At 40.1% G+C, this 22,781-nt stretch overlaps 2 protein-coding genes across 3 annotated transcripts in view; both read left to right on the forward strand.

Annotated features, from left to right (window-relative positions):
• LOC137254347 (uncharacterized) overlaps window positions 1-4,083 on the forward strand; it is a 46,571-nt gene extending 42,488 nt beyond the window's left edge. The window contains exon 4 of the mRNA XM_067791999.1: window positions 3,604-4,083. Coding sequence (XP_067648100.1) covers window positions 3,604-3,999 — 396 coding nt within the window. The 3' untranslated portion in view covers window positions 4,000-4,083. The remainder of the gene's footprint in view (window positions 1-3,603) is intronic.
• Window positions 1-22,781, forward strand: part of LOC137251842 (G-protein coupled receptor dmsr-1-like) — a 604,920-nt gene that overhangs the window by 175,262 nt on the left and 406,877 nt on the right. The window lies entirely within an intron of this gene.

A 22,781-nucleotide genomic window follows, 5' to 3' on the forward strand; every position in this document is an offset into this window, starting at 1 on the left:
GTTTGTTTTTTGGCCTTTAGTTTGTAAAAATGTTTGTAAATTGTCGAGCTCGAGGCCATACAATATTAAATAACAAACAAATAATAACTGTTTATTTGTATATGTTATATATTGTCGTTTTTTATTTATCGATATTTCGACTTCAATTAGAAGTCATCTTCAGGACTAGAAATACAAAAATACAAGTATTATAATAAAAAACATAAAAGTACATATATACATTTGACTTACATCGTTGGATGTACCAGATCGACTAATTTAAAATTTGATATGACAAAAACGAAAATAAACATAAAAAGTAAACAAATAAAGAACCGTAATTATAAACAAAACTCTTAACTAACAACAATATAGCATAAAAAGTTAAAATGTGAGCGACACCCATAGTATAAGTATGTATTAAATTCCCACCAGGTAAATGTTGTTGTATAACACTCTCAGCATTAATTTTTGCAATTTTGCTTTACCAATTGTCGGTATGCGTGAGCGCATTGGTCTGTGTCTGACTTAAAATTCATTCTTTTATCGTTGGGTGTGCCGATGATGTGAAGCATCTCCAAAATATAGCGTTTCGTATAATGTTTTTCTTGTTGTAGAATTTCTACCTCATCGAAATCCGGAGAGTGTCCAGTTGTTTTGCAATGCTGAGTGAGGGCCGTTTTGTTATCATTAGTGTGGTCCCTATTTTTTATGTTTGATTTGTGAGCGGAAATCCTTGTCTTTAGTTTGGATTTAGTTGTCCCCACATATACCTTATTGCATACTTGGGACCCGTCGCCGTTGCATTTAATTTTATATATAACGTCAGATTTCTCATATTTTCCGTCAGATTTCTCATGAATTTCCTGCTCAACTTATAGAACAATTCATACATAGCCATTTCAAGACGACTAGAGACAAGAAAGCCAAACCAGATAAAATATATAAATCCACCACTTTTGTACCAGGTTTGTCGAATAGGATAAAGCATTCGAATTTGTACGACAGGGAAAAATTTCAAATTGCCTTCACATATAACAACACTTTACAAAAAATATTTACAAATACAAAAAGCAAAATCGGAAAATATGAGAAATCTGACGTTATATATAAAATTAAATGCAACGGCGACGGGTCCCAAGTATGCAATAAGGTATATGTGGGGACAACTAAATCCAAACTAAAGACAAGGATTTCCGCTCACAAATCAAACATAAAAAATAGGGACCACACTAATGATAACAAAACGGCCCTCACTCAGCATTGCAAAACAACTGGACACTCTCCGGATTTCGATGAGGTAGAAATTCTACAACAAGAAAAACTTTATACGAAACGCTATATTTTGGAGATGCTTCACATCATCGGCACACCCAACGATAAAAGAATGAATTTTAAGTCAGACACAGACCAATGCGCTCACGCATACCGACAATTGGTAAAGCAAAATTGCAAAAATTAATGCTGAGAGTGTTATACAACAACATTTACCTGGTGGGAATTTAATACATACTTATACTATGGGTGTCGCTCACATTTTAACTTTTTATGCTATATTGTTGTTAGTTAAGAATTTTGTTTATAATTACGGTTCTTTATTTGTTTACTTTTTATGTTTATTTTCGTTTTTGTCATATCAAATTTTAAATTAGTCGATCTGGTACATCCAACGATGTAAGTCAAATGTATACATGTACTTTTATGTTTTTTATTATAATACTTGTATTTTTGTATTTCTAGTCCTGAAGATGACTTCTAATTGAAGTCGAAATATCGATAAATAAAAAACGACAATATATAACATATACAAATAAACAGTTATTATTTGTTTGTTATTTAATATTGTATGGCCTCGAGCTCGACAATTTACAAACATTATTACAACAAATATTGAGAGTGAGATTTGGGCTTAGATAAGAGCACGAGCAGGAAGAGTAAGAGAAAAAGGGGGAAGATTTCCTGAAGAATGTAAGGGATAGAACAATTTAATAAACCGCTTCAGGTGAGTTAGAAAATGCAGAGTGGAGGGGAAATAACAGAAGAAGAGAGTTAGACTGATGAGACGCAGGTGGGCGGATAAAAAAGTTTAGAACATTATCTGTCGGGTTTGATCATACGGCTGGGAGTATTTCATGTTTGCCTAAACGTTTTCAGGTTATTTAAAATGAAGTTCTGATAACGAATTTTATTTTTTTTGCTATCAGGTAAATCTATAAGATCTGATTTGTTTAAGCATCACTGCTGTAAAACCCTTGCCGCATCCAGCCACCTCTTTGTGTTCAATGAGCCTACCTCAACGGCTGGTTTACATAAATAAATGTTTGGTCTTGGAACTGTTTACCGTCAATCCCGAGATTTCGTATTAAACGACTCCCAGATACCCATCTGCTACTTCATAATATTGTTCCAGATCGTCAATCATCTCATTGAACTCAGCAGTATATGTCCAAATTCCTTAGTTGTGGACAATGAGATACCCAGAATATCCAGAAATGTAGTTCCGTTGACTAAAACTTTTCCATTTATTCGCAGCAGGAAGAAAACAACCATCACACAAAAGGAATGATAGACAATAGGCGATATTTTTCTGCATAAATGTAGTATTTTATTAAGATAACTAAAAAAAATCAATCCTGCAGATAAGTCCAGAAGCAAATGCGAGACCATTTTGTATTGGATTCAAGGGGTTCATAAACGCAATACAAAGCTTTATAGCTTCAGAGCTTCCAAAACGCAATTGTCAACCTCAGTTACGCGAGGGGAATTTTGTTACATATATGAAGATATTATACACATAGTTAGCAGACGAGGCTCTGGTAATTCCAAGTTCCTCATGCAACTAGGTGTTCGGAGACGAAATGGCCTTGAAGGCCAAATGTGGTCATATAGATCGTTCGCGGGATGGTCGGGTTTGAGGTGCTTGTTACCGGAGCGTACCGGATCTATAACCTACAGAAGACCGTCAATATTGAAAACACCGCCCGGAACCTTACGGGAGTGTCTTTATCGTTAATACAACAACAACTGCATTTGGTAATATTGACTTCACCTGTTCGTAAAATTTTTTTTGTTTGCCTTCAAACATTTTCAAAGTGAATGTCATAGCGCAGCTGACAAAATGATAATAAAATATTTACGATGTGTAAAGCTAAAATGCGTAGCGAGTAGAAACAAAAAAGCTTAGGTTAATTAAATATGAAGTAACACATTTTTTGGAACATCTAATTTACGAATTATTGAATGTCAATTAACATATCTGTGATTATGTCTCACATTTATGCATTTGCTCTTGATAATTCTTGAGCCCAGATGATCTGCATTCCACGGTTTATGTTGTTCGGCATAATTGTCAAAAGATATAAATACCGTAACGCTGACCAACCAAGATATTATCAAACTTTAACCATTGTGGTGCAAGCAGCTAAAGAAATACTGAAAAAATGGTGAGTAAATAAGAAAAAATATTTGCAAATTAAATAAAAAAAAAATAAATAAATAAAATAAAACTAAAACCTAAAACGAACTTGTAAAAATTTGTTTTAGTGAGCAAAAAATGTTTTCCTAATCGCTAGTGAATACCTTCAAAATAAGCAACTTGTAAACTATTTCTATCTTCCTTCACAGAAACTCTTCATTGCCGCATCCTTCGCGCTTTTGGCTTTTGTAGCTGCTGATGTCTCTCATCTTGGCTATAATTATCCTGCGCCAGTGCATCATGAAGTCAAATCAGAACCAATTGCACCACAAAACAACTATATACCGCCACCTCCACCACAAAATACCTACATTCCCCCAGAACCCGTACATGAAGCTGTTCTTTCCGAACCTCAAAATACTTACATTCCTCCTCCACCACCACCACAAAACACTTATATTCCTCCAGCACCAGTTCAAGAGGCGGTACAGTCCGAGCCTATTGCTGCTCCTCAAAATACTTATTTACCACCATCGTCCTCACATGGCCAAGATGGTTATCGTTATAAGACAGTTCGTCGTGTTGTGTACAGACGTCGTTTCTAATTTTTATTGTAAAGCTAAGCCTTTACATATTGGTTGTTGTTGTTGATTGATTTTAAGTTGTTTCAAAATAATTTTTTAAGTGGTCGGGTGGTCAGTTTTAATGAAATAAAAGAATTTGTGTGATTTGAAAATTTGCAGTTTAAAATTTTTGAAAAAAATCTTTGTATTTAGGTTAGGTTACGCTCGGCTAAAGTGGCTGCTTCAGACCAAAGTAGAGGATAATGTTACTGAGAGAACTAATGTTCTTCCTCCTTCAAATACGACAAAATGTGAAACAATTCATTACTCTAATATAGCGCCGATTGACGTCAATGTGAGCAGAACCAATCTCCGCAAACGGCTATGAATATGCGGCAGTTTTTCCCCATACTGGGTATGACACATTTTGAAACACCCGATGTGCGCCTGTGGCGGGACACACAATGGCTTCTGGTTTTTTCATATTCGGAAGGAATGTAGACTTTCAAAACACTGCGAAGAGTAGAGACGATTTTCATACAAAGAAATTAAGTGGGGACAACAAATTTCTTAAATTTACGATACAGGAGGGCCAATTAAGAGCACCGGCGGTTGGAAGTAAGTCAGAAATCAGCTGGCTTGGAGATGTGACAGCTTCTCAGACTGTGGAGGAGGCCACAGACTACACTGTTTACGAGTAGTGATGGCATGAGAGCCACTGGCGATTCAGGTGGCGGGTGTTAGGGGTTTTACCATCAGCAGTCAAAAAAAAAAAAAAAATCAAAGGAGAATAAGATAAGCCCGGAATTCAAAAAGAAACTCCATAATAAATAAATCTTTTTACTACCGTATGAGGTGGGTGTTATAGAAGACAGAGTTAGCAGACTGCTAATACAAGGTCAAGCAGAGGTTCCACAAACCCCCACCGAATAAAAACACATAGTTTATGTGTACGGATACACACACAAATACATGCATTTTGAGGTGCTAGGAGGCCATGTTTATAAGTATGCGAAATTTGGAGTAGTTGTCAGCGAAATGTGTAGGAGATTACCTACATCTACATTGGGTTTATTGGTAATCGGAAACTGTTGCAGTAGATAAATATTGGGCGACCACGGTAGTAGTATAAATAGGGTATCGACGAGAGCTGGTGGCGGTATGATATCCGCGGCAGTATCGAATGGAGTCCGCACCAGGGGCGGACCATGAAGAACGGCATTATCAATGGTAATGAAGCAGAGCATAGTTGCCATGGGTAGATACGGCGTTAGTTGGGATGATGTAACGTACAAGAGACTGCCAATACTTGCGTTAGTCCTGACTTAACCACTACGCACCCTACCTTCATATTTACACGCTATAAAAAAGGTGCTGGAAGGGAAAAAAGTGTACTCTAGAGAGACAACTGTAACCCCTTGTGGTAACGCATCAGCCCACGGCCGAAATCAGAGTTGAGGCGGTTGGGAGAGATAGCCCTTATCTCTATTATTCGACTTGAAAATGGCTAAAGATAATTTTACATTGTATGATGGCCACATCCTAGAAACCGTTTAGAGCTGCGATTTCTGTCTCATATTGTTAAGCTCGCTATATATGAGCATTGAAGAGTACCAGAAGGTACGAATCTACTTCGATACTACGCCGTTTAAATCAACGGTAAATCATAGGTTTTCTTTCGTTGACCTCTATGGCACCATCATAATCAGAGAAACGCGCTGGAGTGTTCTGTTCACCATTCCAATCCTTCATTGTAGGAAGTTCCTTGTAGGAGGGGGAATTCAAAGTAAAAATTATTGTCATCCGAATTATGTCATAATTTTTTTCTGTGATATTGTAGTTGTAAGCATTGAGCAGTTTAAGATGAAACCAGCATGTATCCACTTTCCAGAGGACCCTAAGCCCTAGAGCACCTTGCGATGCCGTTTTTTTGGTAAGAGATCGTTTTGCCCTATGTTCTACGCTTAGTCTCTTATTTAGCTCTTTACCAACCAGAGAATATAATTTAAGCTTAACTTTTTTTTTCTCGTGGTTAAGTGCGCTAGTTTCTAGTAAGCCCTGCGATGTTCGCCCAACTTCACTGCTTTCTTCATGATCACCGCATAATCCCGCAGATCCACTAAACCTATTATTACCTCATCCAAGTGGGCCACCATTTCGACACCATTTTTGTGAAGGTCACGTAGTATGCTGTCTATATCGCAAAGCGTGAGCAGTGATGACAGAATACTGCCTTGTGGAGTACCTCACCATGGATATGCTGGGCTCTCATCAGCCCACAGCTTAGCGTCAAGCATTCTGGACCGCAAAGCCAACTAAATCCAGTTTACAATAGCAGATAAATACGTTTTGGTGCTGCTGGCATTTTTATTGTAAGCATATGGGCAAAAAATAAAAAAAAAAATGGTTATTTAAATCTCCACTTACTGTACAAAAATTTCATACCATATATTCTACGAAGGTCTCTATGTATGTGTTTTGTTAGGGGATTAAAATTGTATTTGTGGACCTGGACATCATGCTTGTCCCCAGGATTTAATGCATAGAGACAGCTCAATTTGTTCAGTATGAAAATATATAATTCTCTTTGTTTCTACCTTTACTTAGACAACGTCATGGTCATTGCCAATAGCTTTAGGGATGCAGACAATAGAATTTTGCAAAGCTCCTACTGCGGTGAAATTTTTATACCTTTCATGAACATGAAATGGTATATTAACTTTGGTCCGGTGTTTGTAACGTTGAGAAATATAGAAGATAGACGCACCAGTAAGTATACCGAATTGATCAGGGCAACGAACTGAGTTAATATAGCCATGTCCGTCTGTCCGTCCGTCCGTCTGTCTGTTTGAACGCAAACTAGTCCCTCAAATTTTGAGATATCTCAATGAAATTTGGCACAAGGATGTATTTTTGTATTATCTTAGACATTTGTCGGATCCGGTAGGATCGGACCACTATAACATATATCTCCCATACAACCGATCGTTCAGAGAAGATGATTTTGGTCATTCCTGCCGCAATTTAGAAAGTATAAACGTGAAACCCAGTGATATATTCTCCAATATATCATAGAAGATATCCTGAAAAAAGCGCTTTGATCGGAGCTATATATAGTTATAACCCACACAACCGATCGTTCAGATAGAAAGCTTTTTGGCCATTTCTCTCTTAATTTAGAGAGTATAAACGTGAAATTCGATGATATGTATTTTAATATATCATAGAAGATTTTCTGAAAAAATCATTTTGATCGGAGCTATATATAATATATATCCCATACAACCGATAGTTCAGATAGAAAGAGTTTTGGCCATTTCTCCATTAGTTTCCAATATAAAAACATGAAATTTGGTGATATATATGCTAATATATCATAGAAGATTTCCTTTAAAAATCATTTCGATCGGAGCTATATATAATATACCCTCACTAGGGTAGGCACTTTGTCGTTGGTGTGAGGGCTTAGCCGAACTCCATAGCGCCCGACTATGAGGCGGAGCTGTTTAGGACTGACATCTACGCCGTTTCGCGTCATAGGAGGGCGGCGGGATGTCGGTGACCAAGAACTGCCAACCCCCTAATCCAGGGTGTTATGCGGACCCTGCCTATTGGACGATTTGCAGCCAGGGGATAAATTCGGCTGTATTCGAACGGAGCCTTCCCGATACCGGGCCATCTCGGGAAGTATTTATGGCCTTACCGCAGTAAGGGGCGCTGCTGTGGCGGACGGTTCTTTCCCCGTATATAATACTGGACCGCTGAGCCCGCCTTGTCGGGCAGGTGGTCGTACGACCAAGATGAACAACTCATTACCTGAATGTAATAAGGAGGATGTAAAGAGGAGGACTGAGTCGCAATCCAAGGTCGACAAATACGAATTAAGCGATGCGTCGGACTCGGGGAGCGAGAGCAATGCTGATTCAATGAACTCGGTGTTGGAGAAGCACACAAATGAAAACGGAGTAGAAGAGTGGAGAAGGGTACGGAGCAGAGGAAGTAAAAGAGCTCTCTCGCAGTACCGTGCAGCACTAAGAATTGTACAACGCTTGGGAGCAGTGGTCGACCCAACAGAAGTGGAGATCGAGCGCTTGGAATGGGCCCATGAAGCGGTAGAAGTAGGTCGAAGGCAGTTCAAAAGGTTTGCTGCGAGAAACCCTCGGTTCTGCAACCGGTACGAGGAGGAAGAAGCGTTGAATGGCAGAATGAAGAGGCAACGTTCGGCAGAAGGCGACAAGCCTGCTTTCAAGAGGCAGAAAGGACCGAGTCCTAGAGCCGCGAGGCAGGGCAGTCGCATAGACAAGGCAAGTAGGCCCAAAGCTGTAAGACAGATGGGTTCCAATAGCGAGGTAGCAACTACCTCGAAAGCTGCCAGTCAGAGGGAAGTTCCAACTACGGAAGTAGGAGATAAGCCAAAGGGAGATAACGCTAAGACTCCGGCTTTCTCGGAGGCGCTAAAGGGAGTTAACGCGAAGACTCCGGTGTTCTCGGAGGTTCCAAAGGGAGATAACACTAAGACTCCTGCTTTTCCCGAGAAGATGAGTGATGTGGCAAAGCAGTCACTGACTGTGGCGCTGGTTGATCGTAGCAGTCCGTTCGGACAAATGACTACTGAAAGGTGGAGATCTGTGGAAAGGGAGCTTATTAGCTTAATGCTTAAGATGATGCGGGAACAACCAAGTAAGCCCCTTCCAACCTTTGATTCGGGGGGATGGTATAATGGTGTGAAGATGACAGCGTGCGACAACATCGCGAGCTTGCGGTGGCTGGAGGAAGTCGTTCCAAACCTCCAAAGGCAAGGCACGAACGCGCGGTTTGAGGTGGTGGATAAAGCGCAAATCCCCACGGTACCAAAAGTTAAGGTATGGATACCATGCGTGATGAAGTCGGAGGATACACTGCGACTTCTGCAGAATCAGAATCCGAACATACCGACACAGGATTGGAAGGTACTTACTGTATCTCGGCCTACCAAGGATGGCCAGTTCTACATCTTCCAAATAAACAAGCAGGCGGAGGATATTTTGTACACGCAGCTTGGCAAAATGTCCTTTGGCACTGGCAAAATTTACATGCGACTCAGGAAAAGAAGTCCCGAGGATAAAAATCCTAACACGCTGGAAGTGGGCGAAGTCGAAAAGGACCTCAGAAGCCTAAGGGAAAAAAGACAGGTGGAGGTCCCCGACGTCACCACGAACGTGCTAGAAGAGGACCAACCGCTAAATGGTGCTGTGACTCGCACAGAGGAACACACGGAACAACATTCACGAGGGGCTGAAGGGGGCCTCGAATACTCTAAACCAAAAGGGCAAGAGGAGGACGACGACGTCAAGACGAAGGTGCTGGAGGGGGACAAACAGCCCAATGGTGCTGCGAGTCCTACAGATAAACCTCCAACACAGTAAAGTGGCGTCGAGCAAACTCCTCCTAACCCTTGAGGAGGGTTCGTTTGACATGGCGCTGATCCAGGAGCCGTGGCTCTCATCGGGAGGAAAGGTTTCTGGACTTAGCGCGCGCGGGTTTGGCGTTTACTACGCACAAACGGAAGGACGGGTGCGAGCTGTAGTAATGGTAAGGAAACAGCTGCATTCATATGTGCTGCCTAATTACACCAACGAGGATCTCGTAGCGGTGGCCGTTGAGCAAAAGAATAAGCAGGCATTTATCCTGGCATCCTGCTACATGGCCCATGCTGCGGAGGTTCCACCGATGGAGTGCAAAAGGCTGGTACAGGAGGAAGGGCGCAAAGGGCGGTTGGTCATAGGCGGAGATGCAAATGCGCACCACAATGCGTGGGGAGGAGCAGATACGAACGAGAGAGGCGAATTTCTATTTTGTTACATCCTGCAAACCAATTTGCAGATAGCCAACAGGGGAAATGTTCCTACATACATTGGTCCAACATCCAGCAATGTTCTGGATATTACATTGAGCTCCTAGCGTGATATATCAAGGTATGATTGGATGGTTCTCGATAGACCATCCTTCTCCGACCATGCGTATATAAGCTTCAGCATCCCACTAAAGAGGGTAGAGAAGGGAGGAGCCTGTAGAAACCCTAGGGCAACGAATTGGACTAAATTCCAGAAACATGTAGAAACGAAACTGGGACAACCCAAAGAGGTTGCTAATGTAGAGGAACTGGAGGAGTCGAATGAATTCCTAACAAGGACGCTTATGACTGCGTATAACAAAGCTTGCCCTCTAAGAAGATTCAGAGGAAAAGCAAAGCCGCCATGGTGGAGCAATGAGCTGAGTCTTCTAAGAAGACAGGTAAAAGAAATGTTTAAACTCGCAAAGACCGCGGAAAGCGAAGCGTGTCGGGACGAGTACAGGGATCTACTGAGGATCTGCAAGCGTGAAATTACCAGGGCGAAGAGAAACTCATGGAAAAGTTTCTGTACGGACATAGAGTGCTCCAGTGAAACAGCACGGTTGAAAAAAGTCCTAGCAAAGGGAAACATAGTCCAGGGACTAATAAAGAAAGAGAACGGGGAATGGTCACGTGATAGTGAGGAATCACTTGAGGTGCTTCTCGATACACATTTCCCATCGGGAGACGGTTTAGAAGAACCAGCAGACATCACTCACACTTCGATCACGGAGCTAGTGGTGCCGGCCTTGGTGACCGATACCAAGATCGAGTGGGCAGTGAAGACGTTTTCTAAGTTTAAATCGCAGGGCCCAGATGGTATATTCCCGGCCATGCTACAAGTCTCAAGTAGGGCGGTCGTGGAATGGCTTAAAATAATATTCGATGGGTGCATAAGACTGAATCATGTACCGAACTCTTGGAGAACTGCTCGTGTAGCTTTTCTACCAAAGGCGGGGAAGATCGGGCACGTGTATCCCAAAGACTATAGACCCATTAGCTTAACATCATTTCTGCTCAAAACCTTTGAGAGGCTGATAGATGTGTACATAAAGTCCAACGTGGATGAAAAGCTGCTCTCCACAACACAGCATGCGTACACCAAAGGCAAGTCGGTAGACACCGCATTGCATAGGGTGGTAATAAGCATAGAGAAATCCCTGGAATATAAGGTGTATGCTCTAGGAGTCTTCTTGGACATTGCCGGGGCTTTCAATAATGTTGCAAAATGGGCGATTATGGATGGTCCTAATTACATTAAAGTACATCCTGCCTTAATCAGATGGATCGGCTGCATGTTAAATTGCAGAAAGATTACATCACAATGGGGATTGTACGAGGCCACGAAATCAGTGGACAGGGGCACGCCGCAGGGAGGGGTGCTATCACCTCTGCTGTGGACACTGGTCATCAACCAACTGCTCAGGCAATTCGATGAGGGACCCGTAAAACTTACGGCTTACGCAGATGACGTTGCAATTGTCATAAGTGGAAAATGCATTAGTTCTTTGATGGATCGGGCGCTTCGGGATATTCATACCTGGGCATCTAATGTCGGGCTGAAAGTCAATGCGGCGAAGACGGATATGGTCTTGTTTACAAAGAGGTACAAGGTCCCAAATTGGACCAGGCCTAAGTTAGGAGCGGTGACCTTACAGGAGAAACCTTGCACAAAATATCTAGGAATCATCCTAGACAGTAAGCTGTCATGGAAGCTCAACGTGGAGGAGAGGGTCAAGAAGGCCTCAACGGCACTCTATGCATGTAAAAGAATGCTGGGGTGTACGTGGGGCCTATCGCCCTCTCTTTCTCATTGGGTTTTTACAGCGATTGTACGCCCTATTCTATACTATGGAGTTCTTGTTTGGTGGAAAGCCACACAAAAAACACCATACCTCAAAAAATTAGAGGGGGGTATGCAGACTATCGATGCTTTGCATTACGGGAGCCCTGAAAACAACCCCGACGGCTGCACTGTATGCCATTCTGCACATTCCACCTGTAGACCTGGTAGCAAAGAACAAAGCGTTAACGACCGCAACCAGGCTCGATGCTTCGGGGCAGCTTGAGCGCCGACCATATGGCCATAGTAGTATAGCGTCCTCAGTCACAAGACGAACAGACTACATGATTCCCCACCTGCACTTTGAGGGAGATCTTAAGGCCACAATAGAGGTGGACGGTTGGCGCAAGGGTGCGCAAATGGCGGACGAGGCGATACATGTGTACACCGATGGTTCCAAAATAGTGGAAGGAGTAGGGTCTGCGGTATATTGCGCTGACCCGGAATTAAGCAGATCCTACAGGCTGCCGGATTACTGTAGCGTTTTCCAAGCGGAAATATTAGCCGTAACCAAAGCAGTAGAAACCCTGGAAGAGAATAGCTTAAGCTGTAACCGTGTTAACTTTTATATTGACAGTCAAGCAGCAATTAAGGCAATAATCTCGCATAGCACAGCATCTAAATGCGTGTTAGAGTGTAAGCAGTCTCTGGAGAGAATCGGGACAGGGAGAAGCATACATCTATATTGGGTCCCAGGGCATATGGGAATAGATGGGAATGAAAAAGCGGACGAATTAGCTAAAAAGGGCGCATCTCTTGAAGCTTGCTCCGTAGACGTCCCAATTAGATTGGGCGAGATTAAGCGAAGGCGAGAGGTGCACATGATCGACCAAGCAGGAAAGGCGTGGGTTCAAACGCGGGGCTGTAAAGTGTCGAAGATTATGTGTAGGTCTTACAACCTTAGACTAACACAGTTGCTTCTATCATTAAAAAGAGAGGACTGTAGACTCATGACGGGTATTCTGACTGGACACTGCCTTCTGGCGTCACATGCCTTTAAATTAGGCTTGGTCAGTGATAGCAGGTGTAGGAAGTGCGGGTTGGAGGAGGAGACGATCGAGCACGTTCTGTGCTCGTGCCCTGCATTTGCCAGGCTAAGACTCCAGCTATTAGGAGTGATACAGCTGTCAGATCTAGAAGCAGCAAGTGGCTTAAGTCCTAGGAAGCTTCTAGTATTTGCCAAGAGGACGGAGTTATTTTATAACATAGGTCCTGGTTTTTGATAGGGTTTTTCAGTTTGGTCGTTAAAACAAACTTCTGGTAACACTACGGACTCAATCAGTCTATGTGAGGTCCTCATGGACCGGCCAGTTCAACCTACCTACCTATATATAATATATATCCCATACAATCAATCGTTCAGATAGGGAGATTTTTGGCTATTTCTCCCTTAGTTTCCAATATAAAACAAGTAAGGAAGGTTAAGTTCGGGTGTAACCGAACATTACATACTCAGTTGAGAGCTATGGTGACAACATAAGGGAAAATAACCATGTAGGAAAATGAACCGAGGGAAACCCTGGAATGTGTTTGTATGACATGTGTATAAAATGGAAGGTATTGAAGAGTATTTTAAGAGGAAGGGGGCCATAGTTCTATAGATGGACGCCATTTAGGGATATCGCCATAAAGGTGGACCAGGCCTGAATCTAGAATGCGTTTGTACGATATGGATATCAAATTAAAGGTGTTAATGAGTATTTTAAAAGGGAGTAATACTTAGTTCTATAGGTGGACGCCGTTTCGAAATATCGCCATAAAGGTGGACCAGGGGTGACTATAGAATGTGTTTGTACGATATGGGTATCAAAAGAAAGGTGTAAATGAGTATTTTAAATGGGAGTAATCCTTAGTCCCATAGGTGGATGCCGTTTCGAGATATCGCCATAAAGGTGGACCAGGGGTGACCCTAGAATTTGTTTGTACAATATGGGCATCAAACGAAAGGTGTTAATGAGTATTTTAAAAGGGAGTGGGCCTTAGTTCCAGGACCAGGAGTGACTCTAGAATGTGTTTGTACGATATGGGTATCAAATTAAAGGTATTAATGAGGGTTTTAAAAGGGAGTGGTGGTTGTTGTATAGGTCGCATTTTCGAGATATCGCCATAAATGTGGGCCAGGGGTGATTCTAGAATTCGTTTGTGCAATATGGGTATCAAACGAAAGGAGTTAATGAGTATTTTGAAAGGGAGTGGGCCTTAGTTCTATAGGTCGACGCTTTTTCGTGGTATCGCAATAAAGGTGGACCAGGGGTGACTCTACACTTTGTTAGTACGATATGCGTATCAAAAGAAAGGTGTTAATGAGTATTTTAAAAGGGAGTAATGCTTAGTTCCATAAGTGGACGCCGTTTCGAGATATCGCCATAAAGGTGGGCCAGCAGAACTTTTTTATTTTCTTCTACTTAATATGGTAGGTGTCACAACCATTTTATAAAGTTTTTTCTAAAGCTATATTTCGCTTCAATAAAACAATCCAATTACCTTACCATGTTTCATCCCTTTTTTCGTATTTGGTATAGAATTATGGCATTTTTTTCATTTTTCGTAATTTTCGATAACGAAAAAGTGGGCGTGGTCATAGTCGGATTTCGTTCATTTTTTATACCAAGATAAAGTGAGTTCAAGTAAGCACGTGAACTAAGTTCATTAAAGATATGTCAATTTTTGCTCAAGTTATCGTGTTAACGGCCATGCGGAAGGACAGACGGACGACTGTGTATAAAAACTGGGCGTGGCATCTACCGATTTCGCCCATTTTCACAGAAAAGAGTTAGCGTCATAAAATCTATGACAAATTAAATGAAAAAGGGCGTAGCCACGCCTATTTTGAAATTTTCTTTTATTTTTGTATTTTGTTGCACATTATCATTACTGGAGTTGAATGTTGACGTAATTTACTTATATACTGTAAAGATATTAAATTTTTTGTTAAAATTTTACTTTAAAAAAAATTTTTTTTTAAAGTGGGCGTGGTCCTTCTCCGATTTTGCTAATTTTTATTAAGCGTACATATAGTAATAGGAGTAACGTTCCTGCCAAATTTCATCATGATATCTTCAACGACTGCCAAATTACAGCTTGCAAAATTTTAAATTTCCTTCTTTTCAAAGTGGGCGGTGCCACGCCCGTTGTCCAAAATTTTACTAATTTTCTATTCTGCGTCATAAGTTCAACTCATCTACCAAGTTTCGTCGCTTTATCTCTCTTTTGTAATGAATTATCGCAATTTTTCGGTTTTTTGAAATTTTCGATATCAAAAAGTGGGCGTGGTTATAGTCCGATATCGTTCATTTTAAATAGCGATATGAGATGAGTGCTCAGGAACCTACATACCAAATTTCATCAAGATACCTCAAAATTTACTCAAGTTATCGTGTTAACGGACGGACGGACGGACGGACGGACATGGCTCAATCAAATTTTTTTTCGATCCTGATTATTTTGATATATGGAAGTCTATATCTATCTCGATTCCTTTATATATGTACAACCAACCGTTATCAAATCAAACTTAATATACTCTGTGAGCTCTGCTCAACTGAGTATAAACATGAAATTTGGTGATATATATAGGATACGTATCCAGTATTAATAATTTGTAGATATTCTGAAATCTTAAATTCAATTAATTTTATTTTTTCCAATTTGAAATTACAAAGCAAAAGTAATTTGATCAAATTATAAAATTATTAAAAGAGAATAACAAGTTAAAAACTAACAGGTATCGCTACAGTATTCCCCCGCCAGACTATCAATAAATAAAATGTTTGAAAGTCGAAATGTTTGATTAATTTTCTTGCAGACTTCCAGATTTTTCCATTGTAATGAAAGCAGGCTTCAATCTGTCAATAGAGATCTTCAAACTTCGATCTCCAACCAAAATAGTATAGAACTTGGGAAAACGTTTTTTAATTTCAAATGGTCCGTCGTATGGTGGTGTGAGTGATGAACGTATTTTATCCACACGAATAAACACATGCGTCACATCATTTAATTTTCCATTAACAAACGGTTTTGTAGTCGAATGATGAGCTGCGTCTGCAGGTCGGATGGTTTTGATTAGCTGAGTAAATTCCTTAACAAACTCTTCCTGTGGTTTGAAATGACTATCGATAAACATTTCGCCAGGTAATTTAAGTACAGTCCCGTAAACCATTTGTGATGGACTTGATCCGATGTCTGGCTTGAATGTTGATCTTAATCCCAGCAGGACAATCGGTAAATGCTCAGTCCATTTTAACCTATTAAAACACATTAACGACGCTTTCAAAGTTCTATGCCATCGTTCAATAATTCCGTTAGACTGAGGATGGTAAGCGGTAGTACGAAGATGATCAATGCCGAGAATCCGAGAAAGTTCACTAAAAAGATTTGAACTGAACTGTCTTCCTTGATCGGTAGTTAAACGAACCGGTACTCCAAAACGAGAAATCCAACCATCAATTAATGCTTTTGCAACAGTTCTTGCGCTAATATCTGTGATAGGAATTGCTTCAGGCCACCTGGTATAGCGATCAATGATTGTAAGGCAATATTGAAAACCATTTGATGGTGGCAGTGGACCAATAAGATCGATGTTGATATGTTCAAATCTTTGTGATGGAAGACAATATTTTCCAAACGGTGATGCAGAATGCCTACTAACCTTAGAGCGTTGACATTGAATGCAGCCTTTTACGAACCTTGTTATTTCTGATTGCATATGTGGCCATACAAAACGTTGTCGAATAGTGTTGAAAGTGGATCTGGCGCTGGTATGTGCAATATTGTGAAATTTCAATATAACCTTCTCCCTGAACGACTTCGGAACAAAAGGCCGCGCGGACTGTATAGAAAAATCGCATACAATTGGTTTTGAACAATTTGGCAGCTGAATAGATTTAAGTTTTAGAGAAGTGGTAGAGGAGTTAAGAAAATTCTGTAATTCTGGACAATTTCGCTGAGCATCTGCCATATGTTCTAAATTAATAACGTCGCGATCTGATTTTAAAGACTCGATGCGAGATAACGTATCCGCAGTTATATTTTCTTCGCCTGGTACATATACGATACGAGTAGAAAACTGTCCAATGAAATCGAGATGCCTAATTTGACGTGGAGAAGAAGAATCATGTTTTTTAGTGAAAGCAAATGAAAGGGGCTTATGATCAGTCCATATTTCAAAATCTCTGCCTTCCAATGCTAACCGAAAGTACTTAATACCCAGATAAATGGCAAGCAGTTCGCGGTCATAAGTGCTATATTTTTTTTGGGCATTCGAAAGTTTCTTGGAGAAAAAACCAAGAGGCTGAGTTAGCCCAGCATTAATCTGATGTAGAACAGCCCCGACAGCTGTTTCACTTGCATCTGTGCATAAAACAATCTCCGCATTCAACTTCGGATGTGCTAAAAGCGTTGCATTAATTAGTGCCTGTTTGCACGCATCAAAGTTTTGAAGAGTTTTCGAGTCCCATTTAATTGGAGTCTTGTCCTTTTTTTTGTTACCCTTTATTAAATCAATAAGAGGTTGTTGATGTTCAATAGCGCGAGGAATAAATCTTCTATAAAAGTTTATCATATTTAAAAATCTTTTTAGCTCCATAGCAACTGTAGGAAGTGGATAATTTTTGATTACATCAATTTTTTTTGGACAGGGACGAATCCCTTCCGATGAGACGAGATGCCCTAAAAAAATTAGTTCACTTCTTCCAAACTCACACTTAGATGGATTAAGTGTTAACTGAAATTTTTGAAGTCGTTCAAAAACTTGTTGAAGATGGTTGATATGTTCGGAACGTGATTCAGATGCGATGCAGATATCATCAAGATATGAAAATGTGAAGTCTAAATCTCTCAAAACTTCGTTCATAAATCGCTGGAAAGTTTGAGCAGCATTACAGAGACCGAATGTCATATGCGTAAACTCAAAAAGACTAAACGGAGTAATTATCGCTGTCTTCGGAATATCTTGTTCACGGATGGGTATTTGATTATATGCCCTATTCAAATCTATTTTGCTAAAAATAGACTTACCGTACATTATGTTGCTAAAATCCTGGATATGGGGAAGTGGATACTTATCTGGAACAGTTTGTGCATTAAGTGCACGGTAGTCTCCGCAAGGACGCCATGTACCATTAGATTTACGAACCATATGCAAGGGTGATGCATAAGGACTTTTTGATGGTCTGCAAATGCCAACCTTGAGCTTTTCATCCGTGAGTCTTCGAGGTTTGGCGGTTACAGGTGCTGCGCGAGTTTCAATCACATGCGTTGTTGAAAACTCAACTGGTAGCGCAGCAATCTTATTGAGTTGAGTAATATCAGGAAATTACGATAAAAGAACGGAATACCTGCACGATGAATCAAATGATTTTATTGATATTGTTCCAATGCCACAAGCATGAAGACATCTTGTTTTTAATTTGGTGCGATTGTCAATCAAAAGAGAATTTTTGACATCAATTAGTAAACCAAAATAATTGAGAAAGTCTGCACCAATGATGTTGTGATTGGTTTGTGCGATGACAAATTTCCACTGGAAAGACCGTCCCAAACCCAAGTCAATTGATAAATGAGCGGTTCCAAAAGTAGAAATAGCTGTGTTATTCGCTGCGTAAAGTTGAGATGAGAATGTTTTTGAATGTGAGATCTGAAACGAAGATGCACTGACTACGGAAACGTCTGCTCCAGTATCAATTAAAAACTTTCGTTCCGAGGATCGATCTTTAACGAAGAGGCGAATAGATGAAGTGAGATGATTATTGTTGTTGACTAAATGTTGTGTTTTTTCATCCTTGGCGATGTTTGAAGAATACATCGCCAACCTATTCAGTTTTTTGAGCTGAAAGAGCACGGTGCTTTGCATTGTGTTGCACTTTCCCCGAATTTGTTGTGGTACCAGCAAACTTTAGATTCAGTTTCCTGAGAAAATGATTTTGATTGTCGTCGAGCGTTAGGCTGAGCTTGATCGCTGTTGAACATCTTTTCCAAACGAGTTAACGAATTTTCAATTTTTGCCATGCGTTCGGATAAGGATCTGCTGTTGTCTCGAATGGCACTAACGTTCGAAGAGGAAGATTGAAAATCGATTTCAGTTATTTCATTCTTCTTAATGTTATCATTGATTTCGTCGGCTACAAGAGCAAGATCTTCAATGGACATCATTGGACTGCTCTTAGCAACGCCAGCGATGACCGCACGCGCAGCAGTTGGCAGACGCTGCATCCAAAAATCCTTGATTAATTGTTGGTCTCTTGTTACGTTTGTACGTTGCAGCTGGGTTAGCATGTGGCTGGGTTTGTTATCTCCGAGCTGAATACCTGATACCAATTGCTCTAAACGTGCGACGGACGATGAAGAAAACTTGGCTAAAATTGTATCTTTAAGCGTCCTAAATTTTTCGTTTGTAGGAGGATTTGTAATCACATCATATGCTTGATCATATAACCGCTCATCCAAATTGATGATTGTCACGTGAAACTTTTCATCATCTTGTTGTGATGATGGCAAAGAATTGATTCCTTGAAGGATAAAAAATGATTCTAAGCGACGAAACCATGATTCCACGTTATTGAGTTCATAGCCTTGTAATTTTGGAACGAGAACACGAGTTGCGAATCCGTTTGCTTGATGTGAATCTGCATTCACAACGTTGCTTGCATCAGAAAATTCCTCTTCTTGATCTGCATTCTGATCTCTTGGAGCGTTCAGTGCTCGTGCAACGCTGCGGGTCATTGGAGGAGATGTGAACATCGCGTTGAACAAAGGAAAACGGAGATGAAATATTTAAAAGTTGATGACAATTCTCTTAAGGATCTTTGAATTGCCGAGGAAAGTTGTGTAGCTGGAAAAAGCGTTCGGGGTCACCAATTTATAGGATACGTATCCAGTATTAATAATTTGTAGATATTCTGAAATCTTAAATTCAATTAATTTTATTTTTTCCAATTTGAAATTACAAAGCAAAAGTAATTTGATCAAATTATAAAATTATTAAAAGAGAATAACAAGTTAAAAACTAACAGGTATCGCTACATATATATTCTAATATATCATAGAAGATTTTCTGTAAAAATCATTTCGATCGGAGCTATATATAAATATATCCCATACAACCGATCGTTCAGATAATAGTGTTTTTTGCCATTTTTTTATATTTATCTTAAAATCGTTTAAGTATGTGCATCTGTTCACTATATATTTCTTATCTTATACAGCGCATTATTTGGAGATTACGAATGGGATAAGATTGTTGTTCAGCCCCATTCATGAAAGGTATGAAGAGTTCGGCACAGACAGTCCCGTCTTTACTTGTTAGTATTGTCTTTGTTGAAATTAGATACAGCACGAGCATAAGTTTGCGTGTGCATCTCTATGAGAATTGATAATTAAATTTTTGTCTATAGCAAAGCTTTTTCATGAATATAATAGATATAAAGCATATGTAGCAAATGTTCAATTGCAAAAATTATCTCACGCAAAAATAACAAAAATATAAAAAAAAAATGCTTAAAAATCCTCCTCGATTGCCAAACTCATTTCATGTCAATCTCATCAATAGATATTTGATCATGAAATTGCTTTTGCGCATAAATCGTGAAAATTCAAGCCATCCACAAAATGACGTGCTCCATAAATAGTATCAATTCGTGATGTTATTAAATCCCAATAAGTAATTCCGATTTGATAAGAAGTGAACATGAAAATAGCAGTGGCAAAAAATTACTTTAAATAAATGTATCTTTTTCTTCGATTATTTAGCTTCTATTCTGCGACTCAGACTATGCAAACCATCTCAACAAATTTTACGAATATTTCTAACTATCTCAAAAAACGTGTAACTTTGCATCCCCACATAAACCTCCTACCAATTTTTTTTATACTCAGAGTGCTTTGCACACAGAGTATATTAACTTTGATTGGATAACGATTGGTTTTACAGTAGGGCAGGTCGACTTAAAAATCGCTCATTGCTCTGTTAAAATCGTATTCTAGGGATCAAAATAAGAAACTTTGCCGAAGAAACCATGCCTATAAAACGAATTCTGATGTCCCCCAATTTGGGTCGAACTTTTGGGTAGGGGTAAATTTTGAAAAATCCCACTTTGACCCAAATGTATGACCGACCCCCACTAACTTTGGAAGCCCGACCCACCGATGCCAGTGGCACACCCCCTGGATACCCCCAGGGGGTTCACCATACAAACATTTCAAAAAATCGCCGGTTTTGAACTTTACATGAAAAAATCAGCGAAATGCCTATGTTTTTTCTTTTTGGAGTTTATTTTTCTCTTTAGAAATTTATTTAGTTAGAACATATGTATGTAAATAAAAAAATGAATTTAACTTAGTAATAGAAAAGAAATTAAAAAAAGTTATTAGAAATTAGCGTTTTTACAACCCTTTTAAAACCAAGGCATCACTGTGATGCATTTGAATGTCGTAAACATAGTTGTGTGGGTTTTTTATTCAACCGTTTTAAAAAATGAAGGTATCACTGTGACACAATTGTAGATCGTAAAATTGCTTGTGTTGTTTTTTTAAGCCACCACAAGACACAGCAGGTAGCATTGAAATTACCATTTCATTCTTATTACCTCGCCTCGTAGACCATATATAACGCAACAGTTTTTGTGAATGCATTAAGTCCTTGTGAAGAACTCAAAGTGTGAAGTGCTAATTTCAGATAAAACAAGTAAGGAAGGTTAAGTTCGGGTGTAACCGAACATTACATACTCAGTTGAGAGCTATGGTGACAACATAAGGGAAAATAACCATGTAGGAAAATGAACCGAGGGAAACCCTGGAATGTGTATCAAATGAAAGGCATTAAAGAGTATTTTATGAGGGAGTGGGCCATAGTTCTATAGGTGAACGCCATTTAGGGATATAGCCATAAAGGTGGATCAGGGTTGCCTCTAGAATGCGTTTGTACGATATGGGTATCAAACGAATTGTGTTAATGAGTATTGTAAAAGGGAGTGGGCCTTAGTTCTATAGGTGGATGCCGTTTCGAAATATCGCCATAAAGGTGGACCAGGGGTGACTGTAGAATGTGCTTGTACGATATGGGTATCAAATTAAAGGTATCAATGAGGGTTTTAAAAGGGAGTGGTGGTTGTTGTATAGGTGGTCGCCTTTTCGAGATATCGCCGTAAAGGTGGACCAGGGGTGACTCTAGAATGCGTTTGTACGATATGGGTATGAAATGAAAGGTGTTAATGAGTATTTTAAAAGGGAGTAATCCTTAGTTCCATAGGTGGACGCCGTTTCGAGATATCGCCATAAAGGTGGATCAGGGGTGACCCTAGAATTTGTTTGTACAATATGGGTATCAAAAGAAAGCTGCTAATGAGTATTTTAAAAGGGAGTAATCCTTAGTTTCATAGGTGGATGCCGTTTCGAATTATCGCCATAAAGGTGGACCAGGGGTGACCCTAGAATTTGTTTGTACAATATGGGCATCAAACGAATTGTGTTAATGAGTATTTTAAAAGGGAGTGGGCCTTAGTTCTATAGGTGGACCCCGTTTCGAAATATCGCCATAAAGGTAGACCAGGGGTGACTCTAGAATGTGTTGGTACGATATGGGTATCAAATTAAAGGTATTAATGAGGGTTTTAAAAGGGAGTGGTGGTTGTTGTATAGGTGGTCGCATTTTCGAGATATCGCCATAAAGGTGGACCAAGGGTGACTCTAGAATTCGTTTGTGCAATATGGGTATCAAACGAAAGGTGTTACTGAGCATTTTAAGAGGGAGTGGGCATTAGGTCTATAGGTGGACGCCTTTTCGAGATATCGCCATTAGGGTGGGCCAGGGGTGACTCTAGAATGTTTGTACGATATGGGTATCAAACGAAAGGTGTTACTGAGCATTTTAAGAGGGAGTGGGCATTAGGTCTATAGGTGGACGCCTTTTCGAGATATCGCCATTAGGGTGGGCCAGGGGTGACTCTAGAATGTTTGTACGATATGGGTATCAAAGGAAAGGTGTTACTGAGCATTTTAAGAGGGAGTGGACATTAGGTCTATAGGTGGACGCCTTTTCGAGATATCGCCATTATGGTGGGCCAGGGGTGACTCTACAATGTTTTTACGATATGGGTATCAAACGAAAGGTGTTAC

Source organism: Eurosta solidaginis, chromosome 5, assembly GCF_040869045.1.
Source record: "Eurosta solidaginis isolate ZX-2024a chromosome 5, ASM4086904v1, whole genome shotgun sequence".
NCBI lineage: Eukaryota > Metazoa > Arthropoda > Insecta > Diptera > Tephritidae > Eurosta > Eurosta solidaginis.